Source organism: Thunnus maccoyii, chromosome 13 (genome assembly GCF_910596095.1).
Source record: "Thunnus maccoyii chromosome 13, fThuMac1.1, whole genome shotgun sequence".
Classification (NCBI taxonomy): domain Eukaryota; kingdom Metazoa; phylum Chordata; class Actinopteri; order Scombriformes; family Scombridae; genus Thunnus; species Thunnus maccoyii.
The window spans coordinates 1992162-2007563 of record NC_056545.1 but is presented as its reverse complement, the minus strand read 5'-3'; the positions used below and the strand labels follow the sequence as shown (position 1 = coordinate 2007563).

Genomic DNA, 15402 nt, shown 5'->3' with positions numbered 1-15402 from the left:
CTCAAACGTGGGATAACATATTTCTTTCGTGAACATCTAGAAACTGACTCATTCCTTCTGATAGCAACATTAGCTTAGCTTTTTATAAATGCAGCCATGCTGCCTGCGTGACTCAGTTTGCTGCTTCTTGTCTAATTCTCAGTGGATTATAGATAACATTTGTGGCTTATCATGTCATAATTCTGTCATAAAAAGTAAAAATTTTGATTTCCTATTTAATCATTGTCACCATGTCTTACATTTTCATCTTACCATGAGTATTTTAAGCTTTTTCACCCTTAAATTTATATATTTTTTATTGTTACAGTCAGGAATGAGCCTTCATATATCACAGGGTTAGTTTCGGCAGTATAATTAGCTTAAAATGTGAGGTCAGGATGGATGTATTAATTTTTTGGCCAATATTTGTCTTCATTTAATGAATTTTTATAATAATTATAATCTGCGTGCTGTCTCATTCTAGGTGGATTATAGATGAATTTAGTCCATAAATGTATAAAATAATATAGAGACAGAATGTACAGGAGATATTATTGGCTGCTGGAGGAAGCTGGTTGACCAATCAGGAGCTACAGTGTCCAAAGATGAATGCAGCTCGTTTTAACACTCTAGTTAATTTGTCCATCTTTCACATAATTGTTTAGTTTTTATTTGATAATGAGAAAAACAAAACATGTCATCATAGTTCACATTTTTATTGTGAAAAAAAAAGGTCCTCAACATTTTTTTTTTCCACAGATAGCAGTGCTTTTAACGCAGTTTTTGTCACAGTATACAGATTTTTCAGTTAGTTTACAAAATGCAATATGATGCAAAACTGTGACTTTAAAATCCTTTTGGAGCTGTCTCACAACTATCTGTAATTGATTTAAATAAACAAAGCTTTCTGCTTGTTTTTCCTCTGTACATTGCATTGTGGGACATTTTATTTTCATTTTTATTTCATTACTCTATAAGACAACTACTGTGGTTCGTACAATGTGTTGTCCAATGTTGTCAGAAATCAAGAGTGTTAATAATTGTTCCAAACAGCTACACTCGAAGGTGGAGTGAAGGATAACGTCGAACATTTTCAGACATTCATAGTGTTGCACTGGTCTGTACGCACAAAAGTTGACAGAAATAGTCGTGTAAAGAACAAAAAGAAAGAAAGAAAAAGAGAAGTTCAAACCCTGGCTCCTTTTAATCATGAAGCAAAGTGGGTGTGAATGTTTTAAAAAAGTTACAGTTACAGCTATTTATCTGACGTCAGAAAGGACAGACCGTCAGCTCTGATGAAGCACACTGGCAGCTGAACCCAGGTCTGCTCGAGGGCCTCCCAGGTGGACGTATCCAGAATACATTCACAGGAATGCATCTGATGTTAGAGATATCTCACCTCGTCCCTAATATTGAGCTCAAACATGCTGCCAAGAAAACCAGTTTCAGAAACCACAGATATCAACTGATCTACATTCAAGCTCTAACCTGTGGACATGTTTGGAATGAAGATCGACCTATAAATGAATGATGGCGATGTCTGATTCAAAGTTCAACTTTGAAAATCTAAGCATCATGAAGTTTATCAGACGGCATTTGTCAGACTGTCTTCGGGACAACATATAAATATATCCTCTTCCCAGAAACCTCACCAGCAATATGAAGTGTCAACAGTTCATAACATAAACCACACAGCACTCGCGTTTATTTCAAGTGTCTTACAGAGCATGTAGAGAATGTAAACCTTTCTGGCATGCAGGGCCCCAGCAGACACCCTAAAAGCAGCAGCAGTTCCAGACTGAGAACAAAACTGTCTGGAAAAAAAGCAGGTCCGGCATGTGATGTTCTGTTTCCATATCTGTGCAGGATGGCACAGACAATGTGGAGTCCAAACCTGACAGTAAGCAGCAGACAAACCCGCCGCAGGAAGTCTCCCTGCTTCAGTTCCTCAAAAGTAAGTCCTTTATATCTCTTCTGTTTCCTGTTAGTCTGATGTGGCTGCAGCAGAGACAACTGCAGGACATTGACAGTGAACAGGGGTCACTGTGTTTCATCATTACTGCCACATACCCTCCAGATATGTTTTAAGATTCCTTAAACTGACGTCCACTCCTCCCTCATTGAAAAATCAACAATCTATAAATATATAAATATTTTCACAGAAATCACTTTCTTTCACTATCACTATCACTTTCTGTGTAAGTCTCTCCTCCATTTCTTTTGTGCATTGCATTGTGGGAGAATAGTGACAACAGCACACTCACAAATCTTTTATAGAAACTGTTTTGAATATACTTAATTTCATCGTTTTTGATTGTGAACACACTCAGACTCAAACTTGATTTGGGACACAGTTTATCTGTCTGTCTGGGTAGGAGTTGGGGTAATTTGGGTGAAGTGACCCTTTAAGAGGTCTTACTATCCACCACTGTCCCTCAGGTTTTCCTCGTATCGCTCTGCGGACGCTGCGGAGCCCCATCTACCTGCTCGTGGTTCTGGCACAGGTCAACCTGGCGGCGCTGCTGGCTGGCCTCGCCACCTTTATGGCCAAATTCCTCGAGAAGCAGTTCAGCCAAAGTGTCCCCTTTTCCACCATGATGATAGGTGAGAGTGGACATGAACCTGTAGGGTTCATCCCCAGGAATGTGCATGACTTGATGTTATATTAAGTTAACAGAGGACAGTTGAGATCAAAGGCGACTGAAGCTTCTGTTGTTCTGGTTTATTTATTTCAGGAGGAGTTGTCATCCCGTGTGCGGTGCTGGGCACCGTCCTGGGTGGAGCTCTGATGCGGAGGTTGAATCTTTCGGTCAGCGGCGCCAGCAGGTTGTGCACCTTTGCCATCCTGCTCTGCACTTTGTCCGCCCTGCCGCTGCTGCTCATTGGCTGCCCCACCCAGAAGGTTGACGGGGTCTTTCCTCCCAGGTACCTACAACTTCTGTTCATATACACCAAGTACACAGGCTACAGATGCCTGGGGGAACTAATTTAACCACTGACAGGGAACTAATTTAACTACTGAAAAAGAGTGAATTTTACTATTGACAGGGAACTAATTTTACTGCTGACATTAAACTGATTGCACTACTTTTACTACCAAAAGGGAACTCGTTTTACTACTGACAGAAAACTAATTGCACCACTGACAGGGAACTAATATTATTTTACCACTGACAGGGAACTAATTCCACTACAGAGAGTGAGTTAATTTTTAAACTGACAGGGAACTAATTACTGACAAGTAATTAAGGTTACCACTACCACGGAAGTAATTTTGCTGACGAAATTAAACTAATTTCACACATGACAGGGAACTAATTTTTTACTAATGACGGGACTCATTTCACCATTGACAGGTAACTAATTTTATTTTACCACTAATAGGGAACTAATTCCACTACAGAGGGTGAGTTAATTTTTATAATGACAGGGAACTAATTACTGACAGGACTCATTTCACCACTGACAGGTAACTAATTCCACAGCTGACAGGGAACTAATTTAACTACTGACAAAGAGTGAATTTTACTATTGACAGGGAACTAATTTTACTGCTGACATTAAACTGATTGCACTACTTTTACTACCAAAAGGGAACTCGTTTTACTACTGACAGAAAACTAATTGCACCACTGACAGGGAACTAATTTTATTTTACCACTGACAGGGAACTAATTCCACTACAGAGAGTGAGTTAATTTTTAAACTGACAGGGAACTAATTACTGACAAGTAATTAAGGTTACCACTAACACAGAAGTAATTTTGCTGATGAAATTAAACTAATTTCACACATGACAGGGAACTAATTTTTTACTAATGACGGGACTCATTTCACCATTGACAGGTAACTAATTTCACAGCTGACAGTGAACTGATTTCACCACTGATTGGGAACAAATTTCTTCTGTGACAAGAAGCTAACTTTACCACTGACTGAAAATTACTAATAGGGAACTAAATTCACTGATGGCAGCAACAGCATTTGTGTCATTATCACATTTTTAAAATCCATTTCTTACTTTGAAAGGTTTCTTAACTACAGGCCCTTAAAATGTTTAAATTTATGTTTTATTTATTTATGTATGTTTTCCAGCATTGATGGGCCGTGCAGCGTTGGCTGTCGGTGTCCACCGGAGGCCTTTAACCCGGTCTGCGGATCAGACAGGGTGGAGTTCAGGTCTCCTTGCCACGCTGGATGTATCGGCATGACAACAGACACCAACAACAAAGTCATCGTAAGAAATATTTTTGCGTTATACTCTGAAATTGTCATGCACATTTTCATCTTTGAACCATCACACATTCAGACTAGTCCAGCACTTAATAAAAAGCATATAGTGTACTTTTAACTGTTTTTGCTTGAAATTTATATTCATGTGGTGTGCAGCAACAGGGAACTGCCAGCTTTGTATTTGAGTGCTGCCAGTTCCCATTTACACTGTGAGGGCTCTGGTTTCTTGGTAAAGTTGATGACATCACATCCTGTGTTTTAGTGAAATCCCTTTTGTCTCATTCAGTGCTGCAGGCAGCAGAGACTGTGTTCGTCTTCTCCTCTGCTTCAAGTCATTTGCATATAAACTATAAACTCTTTTTTCACCTCACTGTCTCTCCAACAAACACACTCTGGTTTTTTTCTTTTGTTTAAGCATCTTCATAACTTCATATTCTCCAGACACCTAATTCTGTGGGACTAGTCTTAAGAAAGAACAGGCAGCATAAATATACAAACAGAGATATCAAATCAAACTCTCTGTGTAAATCTCAGTTAGTCCAGTGACTAAAAGCTTCTGGGAGCTTTTTAAAATAACCAGGTGAAAAATGTGAAGTTTAGGGAAGAAGTGGTTATAGAAATCAAAAGGGATTATATATATTTAGGGCTGCAACTAACAATTATTTTTCTTGTCAGTCTTTTAGTCTGTGAAAAAATGAAAGAAAATGCTAAGATGGAACCTAAAATGTCTTTTTTTTTGTCCACAACCCAAAAATATTCAGTTTACCATCAAAGAGGACTAAAGAAACCAAAAAATAGTCACATTTTAGAGGCTGAGCAAGAGATTTGTTTGTATTTTTCTTAAAAATTGACTCAAAATGATTTGTCAGATATCAGAATAGTTGTTTTTTAGTATCTGTCCACTACTGACTAATAGTTGCAGCTGATTTATCCAATCAAATGTGAGACCAAGATGTCACAAAGGTGAATCCTAACGTCTCAAGGTTATCTATCTCACTTTAACTTTTTTACTGCACTGTGTTCCCTGTAACTGAACACAGGGAGAGGCAGCTGCTTCTTTCTGCATGGCTTCCCAGGAAACAATAAAACTCCAGACTGAAGTTTTAATAACTGATGAAACCAGAACCCTCAGGACTCTATGACGTTCTTTGATTAGAGTTTACACAGGAATCAGTGAACAGTTTCAGTAGAAAGTCATGATGTCAGATGATTGACTTTTCTTCCCAGGAAAATAACAGGAGAACAGGATCATTATCAGATGATAAAACAGATTAAAATATTACACAACCACACTGGATTCAGTTTATAAAAGCACCAGCATGCACTGGGGCAGCAGATTCAAGATTCAAGATTTAGTTTATTGTCATTTTCTTGTGTATTTGCAAACACAACAAATGCTGTTTCTCTCATGTCACAGCAGTGCAACAACATCAGAAAGGATAAAAGATATACTGTATATCTAAAAATTCCCTTTAAAAGAAATGATTAAAAACATATAAATCCCAAGAGAAAAAAAAACCCCCAGTGCATTAAAGAGCATTTAGAGATTCATCAATTAGTATTTAATTAGTGAGTCAATGATGTTGTGTTCAGGATTAAGCTGATTTAATTGCATGTATTCAAACTAACATTGATATTAAAATAATTAAATGTTTAATTGTTCAAATAGCAAAAATACTTAATTTCATTTCATAGTTAAATATCATGTTTTCCAAAAGTTTTGACTGAGGTTGTATCTTTCTGTTTATGTTTTTAAGGGTACCTGTTTTATTATATTGTATATTTAACATACTCTAACTACTTAACGCTTTAGTGTGAAATTAAATAATAATAATATAATTAATTAATTCATATCTGACGTGCAACTTCTTCCTTTAACAAACATCTTAAGACTCACCTTTTGAAACTTGCATTTAAGTTGTCTTTATCACTGCTTCTTACTGAATATTACTGAAAGTTTACTTATTTCTTTTATTCCTATTATTCACTGCTTTACTGTATTTTAATTATGAATTATCTGAGCTGCATCGTATGTATTAAAGGTACTATAAGAACACAGATATTATCATTATTGTAACACCAACAGATTGTAAAGCAGTGGTAGTCAAATAGTGGCTCGTTGACCAAAGCTTTTGGCTTTTGAATCTCTCATTTAAATCCCAATAGTTTTGACCTTGTAAGATTTTGTAAACTTACTAGATGAATAACAAAGTTACATAACATCATTTGGCTGGTTTGACCAGAACAGATTTGTGTCAATAACAGCACTTTGCCTCAACCATAAATTAATCAGACCGCTGTTTATCTCATGAGGATAAGCTGATGTAAGTTGATGAAATGTAACACAGAGGATACAACATGTTTATGTGTCATTTGCCAGACGAGTAAACTGCTGTCACTTACTGATGTGAATAATGACATCTGCTCCCAGATACAACCACAAAACTGTTATATACATCAATTTATTCTGGAATGAATGAAAAGAAATAAACAGAATATATTAAAAACATATTAAACTTTGTTTTCATCGCACATATATGCTGGCAGTGCAGAGAAAATCTGGCCTATGGTTGAAGTTAATTACTGCCCCCTGTTGTAACGGTTTCACAAGAACCTACATCCAAAATCATCCCTTTAAGAGGAGTCATGTGTATCTGACGAGGACTGCGGTTCACCGTAAAAACCCAAAATGTGAAGAGGCTGCATTTTGACCAGTTTGGGCTTGTTGCTATTTAACAGCTGCAGATTATTTTCAGCTTTAAAGAACAGAAAAATCCAGACTTCCAGCTAACACAGTTTTCCTCGTTTGGTAAAACTCTGCAAGAAAAATGATCAGGATGCTGTTTGTAGTGAACACTGCAGCCTGTAGGTTGCGCTGACTCCGTCTGTATGCTGATGATGTGTCACTGTCTCTGCAGAACTACACTCAGTGCCGTTGTGTTAAAGATACTGGCTTCGCCTCTCCGGGGACCTGCGGCAGCAACTGCTCCCACTTCTTCCTCCCCTTCATGGTCCTGTTGGGTGTCACCAGCTTCGTCGCCTCCTTCTCCCAGACCCCATCATACATAATGATACTCAGGTACAGAGGCGAGCACTCGGGCACTGTGGCGGTTCTTGGAAAGTGTCACACAAGTAGACACTTGTATTGGGATGGACTCTTAACCTGACCAGGACCAGGCTGATCTGAATGGTTACGTTACCATGGTAACTTAGGTTGGCCCTAAAGAGTTGTGAAGTGGGAAGTGGTGTTTTTCAAATAATTATTTAAACGATATCCTCACTGTTGCTGAACATCGAAGCTCAGGACTCTCCTGCATAGCATAAAGATCCTATAGGTTTATATTCTGACCACCAGTTTCAATTATTTCAACTTCATTTCTGAGAAGGCGGCTAAATATACTACAATACCCATGAACCTCAGTCCCCATTGCTACGGAGAAGAAGCCATTCAGAGGTGTAATTATTTCTACCTTCAAATGGAACTCATGAGCTTGTGGTTACGACATGGGAAGTTGTGTACCCGACATTGTGTACCTTGACATTCAAGTGGTTAAGTTGTGAGAACACCGCTGCTAGGCAACATGGATGCAAGAAGCTAGCTACATTAGCTAATATTAACATTACTGTCAGTGTCTAGAAGCCACCGAGGCTAACAATTTAGCTAGGTAGCGGGTGGGTAACATAATGTAGGAAATGCAAAGGCATAATGAGGTGGGAATATCAACATTTTCCTCAGAAATATTATAAAATTGCTAAGAAAAAGAAGAGAGTAAAATTACAATATATTAACTTACCATCCACTAAAAACTGAACTTCCATGTCCTCCGCCATTTCTGAAAACATTAACAACACGTCACAGCTCGTGAACTTGGAGTTTTCTGAAAATTTCCACTTCTGAAGTTCATATAGACTCTTCTCGTGAACACGATAAACACAATCCCGTCTGAAGGCAGCATTAGAGTGATAATAAATGTGTTAAATTTGTGAATAAAACACGGCGCAATAGTTGCTGAATTCACTCAAAAGTGACCCAGAAACAAACTGATTCACTCTGTAGATTGTAGAATTAGTTTTCTCAACATTGCAATTTTTAGTTTCCACTCACCATTAGCGGTGTACATGACCAACTACGATAAAGTAAAACCCTGTGAACATAACAATTTCAGGATAGAAGTTAACTATGACTCCCAAGATGCATTTCGGCAAGAAAAAGCCAATCACAAAGCTTAACATTCCGTCCTGCGCCTCTAAAACTAAAGCTAAAAGATTACGATGTTTAGAAAACTGAAAACAATACAATCAATACATTTTTCATACCAACAGAAATGTTTCAGTAAAACTGAAAGTTGGCGTTCAATATTTGGTCAGATTCATAATCTTGATGACTTATTTGTTAATATGATGGTTCCTGATTTCAGTCATAATTTTAGCAGTTTTATACATATTTTATGTAAACGGCTGTTTGCGTTTAGACAATATTTAAAGGATAAAGCAGCGATTGTCTTTGTTTTTCTTCTTGTCAACAAATCTCATGTTTTGGATCCATGTTTGGCGCTAAATGAAATGTTTTTGAAATGTTTACAATGAATTTACAAAATTCATTGTAAACATTTCAAAAACATTTCATCTAGCGTCACCATCAGGTCAAATCTTTGAATTGTCCAACATTTTATAATGAAGTTATGTTAGCATGCTGACACGCTAAGCTAAAATGATAAACATACCTGCTTAACATCAGCATGTTAGCATGCATTAGCACTAGCATTTAGCTTAAAGCACTGATGTATTACTACAGCCTCAAAGAGCTTCTATTGTGACTGGAGTCTCTTAAAGGATAAGGCTGGCTAACTAACAAGTATTGTGTGTATCAAAGCCTGATATATCTTATTCCTCCGTCGTTGTCCAAAAACTATTAAAAACACGTCAATGAACCGCACCGCTGCACTGGGTGACATGTTCCAGCGGAGGTCTACAGCACAGAGGAATAAGATACACACACAATACTGGTTTGGACCCAAACATGAGATTTGTTGACAAGAAGGAAAACATAGAAAATCTCTGCCTTATCATTTAAATATTAGTTAACTTGTGGGATTTGTTTTTTTCACACCTCTGACTGGCCTCTTGTCAAACTGCTGGTCATAATATAAACCTGTAAGGAGAGTCTCATGTTTCAGCGATCAGTAATGTTGAGGAGATCGTTTAAAGAAAAGTTTCAGATGTGAACACAAAATCATGAAAAACACTCTTTCAACATGTTTGAATGTATGAATGGTTGTGCTTGCACTTGTGAGTTGTGATGTATGTCCTTGTTGCACTTTGTTAATTTAGTACACTGTGACTTTAGTGACTACCGTTCCAACTGGTGAAGGTTTGTTATTGTTTTTCTCTCATTTTGGTGTTTTTTCTTGTGTTTTTTTATTTGTTGTGTACATGTAGACTCTAAAAGAAAAGAGGGACTGACTTTTATAACAGTGAGGTGTAAACTGTTCACATTTCTAGTTGAAGTGTTCAACTAGAACAACAGAAATTTAAAGTAATAAAATGTAAAGTCACGAGTCACATTTTGTTATCAGAGCAGTCGTCACTGCTGTTATCAACCCTCCACATTCCTGCTGCTGCTCAGCTCTGTCTCAGCATGTCTGCAAAACAAATACACATACACAGATGAGTGCACATAAAGAAAATACTGCACCATCCTCATCATCATCATCATCATCTTTATCATGACTGTGGTGTTTGTTTGTGTGTGCAGGACGGTGTCAGCGGAGGACAAGTCTTTTGCGGTGGGAGTTCAGTACATGTTGTTCAGAGTGCTCGGTGAGTCTGGTCACATGTTTCCTTCAGCCATCTCTCATTGGTCCCTCGGTCAAACAATATTCTAGTTTAATTAATTTAATATGCATTATAAAATGTGATGTATCAGCTCGGTTTTTGTTTTTTAGATGAAAGTGTAAAAATGCTCAAAAATATGATATTTCCTCTGAAAAGTTTATTTCAGTGCCTTTTGTAAACAAGATTTAACTGTCAGATTAGACAAATGTCCTGCTCCGCTTCCTGCTCCTCCTGTAGTGACCTTTTTAAAATTAGTGATTAATTTAAGTCCCTCCACTCAAAAACATGATTTTCTTCTTGTTCGGTCAGTTGGATGTTTGTTGTTTTCACATTCATCTGCTGAAGGAGGAAAGTTTCTCTGACTTCACCTTAAAATCTGAGTTTAACACTTGGACGGACTTGCAGGATTTATGACATAACTAACTAGTTCAGAGCCAATCACGGTCCAGTGTGTGATGTGGAGACTTGAAGCCTCCTGTTGCACAAACACTGAGAATGAACTTTACAGTGAAGGTGGAGACATCTGGTGTCCAGCAGGAAAACTTTAGGAATATTTACATACAGTATTCAGAGATTCAGAGATTATTACATGATGTTACTAACTATACGTTAGTAACTATAGGTAATTGAACTTTGTTGTGGAAAATATAAACAAATTATTATTCAAATTATTATTCAAATCTTTTCAAACCTGTCCGATGGGATCGTTGAGAGAGGAGAAAGGAATTGTGAAAACACATTTTTACTAAGATGACACATCGTCTGAAGTGACGTCAGTGTCTGATAATGATGATCTTCATCACCAGCAAGATCAGAGTTTCTGTTTGATGATATGATATTCTGATGTTTCACCCACACATGCATGTTGTAAATGTTTTATTCTGGCTTTAAACCATGTACAGATGTTTCTACTGGCATCAAAGCATTTTTTTAATTTGTACTCATTAATTATAGTCCAGGTTATAATGAGAATTTCTGATTATTTGAAGATTTTTTTTGGAGTTACAGCAAAGTGGAAACTGATATAAAAATATATCACATCAAAGTTTAAGTCCATGTCTCCGTGTCTTGTGTCTGCAGCGTTCATGCCCGGCCCCGTGTTGTACGGCAGCGTCATCGACTCCACCTGCATACTGTGGGGCAGGAAGTGCGGCAGGCAGACCTCCTGCCTCTACTACAACCTGGACCGCTTCAGACAGAGGCAAGTCACCCCGAGACGGGTTCATCGTGAACTTCATTACACTGGACACAGATTTAAAACACATCACATGTACAACAATGTACAAAATAATGTATAACTTTAAATGTTGTTAACTGGTACCTGGAGTGTACAGAACATGTGTGAATGTGGGCTAATGCAGACTTCCATACACTCTCAGACACAACATCACTCATTTCTGTTTCCCAGGTATAACGCCCAGTTCAGCATGTGGAATACAAACCACTAAACTGGTTAATACACACTTAGACACACAGTAATAAAACACCCTGTACTACGTAGACTACTTACATATGGTAGAAGCCCAAAAAGACCGAGGATCGAGGAAAAATGACCAAATCAACAAAACTGTGCAGTTCAGTTGCTACTACAGTAAATACGGTAGCCTAAAAGTTGCTCATTCGGATTGATTTCAGGCTGCCATAATTACTGTAGTAGCAGTGCAACTGAATTTCAAAGGCAGCTGGCTTGACCACGCTTTTGCGAACAGTGGCTGATTTGACCCCAGTCAAACGCTCCGCTTCTGAAATGCTCCCGAAGGACGGAACAAAACCACGTCACAGCCAGAACGCGACGCAGCTGGAGCCCGGTGGAAGCAAGGCGTAAAGCAATAAAAAAAAATTACATCATAAGAGAACAGGCCTAAAATTCTGAAAACAAGAAACAAAATACAAATACAAATGCCCGGGAGATTCGGTGTTAACCCGCACCATTAAATTATGAAATTCCAGTGTTAAAATCTGCTCCTTCTTTCTCCTCTACATGCAGAGGAGCAGTGAGATGCAAGTCTCAAGCAGCAAAGTTCACTGTCCTTCCAAAGAAGTTAAAATTCTTTAAACATTAGTCATCATCACAGCGGATCCTGTTACGCTGACTTGCAGTCTTTGGACTCATACATCATAAATCTGACCTGTACGACACAGTCAGATTGATATTTAAATCTACATCCAACGTCCTTCTCATTTCTTGATACATCACACCAGTAGATCTTCATGAATTATTCTAACAGTGCACCTTGTCAGATCAGATTCATTTCTTTCAGACATTTTAATGTTAGGAGACGGGACAGAATTCTTTTCAGAGGCCCTCTATGCTAACAGGGTCACGCAGGTTTCTCCGACACATTTAGTGGAAGTGGCATAAATGAAAAACATTTCACACAGTTAGAAATTAAGTGTTTGCTGTCAGGAGAAAAAAAAACTGCTGGTTCTGGCAGAGTTTTGACTCTGGGAAAGTCCTGGGTTTCATCACACTTCATTAAGAAACACTCAAACTACACAGTCCATAACCCTACTTGTTGTGTTTGTGTGTGCAGGTTTCTGGGTCTGCAGGTGGTCTTCATTTGCGGGGGTCTGCTCTGCTTCCTGTTGACGGTCATGGTCCTGCGCAAGAGGCCGGAACATGAGGACCAAAGAGACGCGGGAAGCAAAGGAGGGTACGAGCTGGTGGACGGGCAGAAAACACAGGGAGAGAACGCTTCGTCTAAGGAAAAAGAACTGAATGGCATCAAGACCTGAAGACGCAAAACAAGAGGACGCAGGGAAAGAAAGAAAGATGCGGGGGGAGGCCGAACAAAGGAGAGAAAAGAAGAGTTTCCTAAGATGGTCGCAGACTGAAGCTGCAACGCTAACAAAACTGTGAGACATCAGTGTGTGATGAGTGTGAGCCGCTATACTGAGGCTAAGAAACCTTTTGATATACTTTTTACACCCAAATACTCTACATGCTCAGTTAACATTTCCGGGGGGGGGAGGGGGGGGATTACTGGTGTGTTTGTATATAAGCTGATCCATATATTGTGACATATAAGCTGTTTTTATATGAAGCAGTGAGCCCAATCAACCTCTTCCACTTATTACTGTTGTATCTGATACTGAAGTGTAATAAGCTGCAGCTCCTTTCATGTGCACTAGATGCTGCTCGAATTAGTCTGACTGTATTTGACATGAATGAGAAATTTTCTCTACTAATACAGTGAGGACACTGTGATCTTTGGAGGCCATTTCAGTGATACAAATGATTTTTAGCAACACTAGCAGCATAGCTGTATGGACGGATGTCAGTTGTTCCACCACTTTGGTCCAGACTATTAGATGGATTGACATGAAATTTTGATATTCATGCTCCCCAGAGGACGAATTGTAAACATTTCAGAAACATTTCATCTAGCGCCACCATCAACATTTTCGTTTGTGACCAAATACATGCAAAACTAACCGCGTTATTCCCATCAGCCTCAGCTGCACTTTGTGTTTTTTGCTAATTAACAAATGTTAGCATGCTGACACACTAAGCTAAAATGATAAACATTATACCTGCTTAACATCAGCATGTTAGCATACATTAGCACTAGCATTTAGCTTACAACAGCCTCAAAGAGCTTCTATTGTGACTGGAGACTCTTTAAGGATAAGGCTGGCTAACTAACAAGTATTGTGTGTGTGTATCCAAAGCCTGATATATCTTATTCCTCTGTGCCGTAGATCTGCATTGTCCAAAAACTATTGAAGACATGTCAATGAGCCACACCGCTGCACTGGGTGACATGTTCCTTCATCATGAAGAGTTTGGTCACGTTAGTTTCTTTAGAAACGGCTCCAAAGACTAATAACAGCATCACGTTTTCAGTCTCAGGAGAGTAGTTCTGTGGAAGGCAGACGCTACTGAGCATGTGCAGGAGCGCGGTTCTGTTTACAGCTTCACTAGCTTGTTGCGCTGCATATCACAACCTCTGGACTTTTTTGAGTTTTTTGAGAAATTTATAATGTAGTACAAAGTCAAGAGGTTGCGATATGCAGCGCAACAAGCTAGCTAGCTGTAAACAGAACCGCGTTCCTGCACATGCTCAGTGGTGTTTTAAAACACTGGATATATTTTTCTGAGCGTACATCAGTGTTTTTCTGAGTTTTAAGAGCAAAGTGAATGTGTTAACCCTAACCCATCTAAAGAGTCATGTGACTCTACTGTCATGTGACATTATTGTTTACATGAATTTAAAAGCCGAAAATTTTATATATGAGATGTGTTTTATCCCTCCTGGGAACAGAGCCTATAATCAGAAGATATAATCTGAGCCTTCAGTGACACTTTTTTGTTGTTTTTATTACTGAATTTTGTAATTTTGTACATATATGAGCAGTGCTTTTACTCTAAAAAAAAAAAAAAAAAAAAAAAAAAAAAAAAATTAAAAAGAAAATGTATTGCATTTTCATTGCAATGCATAGAATGGCAGAATAAAAATCCAACCATAAATAATATCAAAATGGGATTTGATATCTTAACTTTGAGGATTATAATGAATGAAATGTAATGGTGGTGACTATTATACTATATGTTTTTTGTCATTTTCTATTCCAAAGGGCCGTTGTACAGCACCAAGGCAACAGTTCAGTATGTGTTGTGTTTTTTACTGAAACTGAGTCCTAAAATAGACCTGCTTAATAACTTTTGCTCATTTGGGACTTCGGGGCTTCTTTGTGTATTTTAAACCTGCAGAAGTTTTTTCTAATTAAAAATGTGCTTTTCTTATCAAACATCTGTGTGTGTTACAGAGAAGACTTTCTCAGATGTGAAGGCAGATGTAATTTTACTGCTTAAGTTAGACTCAAGATATCAAACTGGCTAACTAAAATAATATTCCTGCACTGTTACTAGACTTTAATCTAAGCACAGAGAAGCTTGGCTCTCTCTCATCAGTGATTTTATTCCTGCTTTTGATCAATGTGTCGAGATGTAAAACTCAAACTCTGAGCTGGGAAACTTAAAGGCGGTCTGTGTAAAGGTTAATAAAACTCTCAACACACAAATGAAGTTTATTCAGACTGTGTTTCTACTGACTTTCAGGATCCTCTGTTCTTTTTCATCTCCTCTCCCTCCATCCTTCTTCCTCTCTCAACCCAGCTGGTCGGGGCAAACGGCCGCCCACCTAGAGCCCAGTTCTACTTGAGGTTTCGTAAACTATGAGATGAGTAACACACTTAAATAATAATATCCACTTCATGTAAATGAGACATTCAAACAGTTTTGGACTGTACTTGTATAGCACCTTTCTAGTCTTCTGACCACTCAAAGCGCTTTTACACTACGTGTCACATTCATTCTCTGAATGGGTGCAGGAGCTACCATGGAAGGTCCCA

General features: G+C 38.3%; 1 protein-coding gene across 2 annotated transcripts in view; it reads left to right on the top strand.

Annotated features, from left to right (window-relative positions):
* The window catches only part of slco2b1 (solute carrier organic anion transporter family, member 2B1), a 37819-nt gene extending 24072 nt beyond the window's left edge, over window positions 1–13747 (top strand). For both annotated transcript variants that reach the window (XM_042431308.1, XM_042431306.1), the window contains exons 8-15: window positions 1846–1933; window positions 2419–2583; window positions 2715–2904; window positions 4075–4216; window positions 7131–7291; window positions 9968–10032; window positions 11128–11248; window positions 12582–13747. In XM_042431308.1, coding sequence (XP_042287242.1) covers window positions 1846–1933; window positions 2419–2583; window positions 2715–2904; window positions 4075–4216; window positions 7131–7291; window positions 9968–10032; window positions 11128–11248; window positions 12582–12783 — 1134 coding nt within the window. In that variant the 3' untranslated portion in view covers window positions 12784–13747. The remainder of the gene's footprint in view (window positions 1–1845; window positions 1934–2418; window positions 2584–2714; window positions 2905–4074; window positions 4217–7130; window positions 7292–9967; window positions 10033–11127; window positions 11249–12581) is intronic.
* Window positions 13748–15402: the final 1655 nt, after the last annotated feature.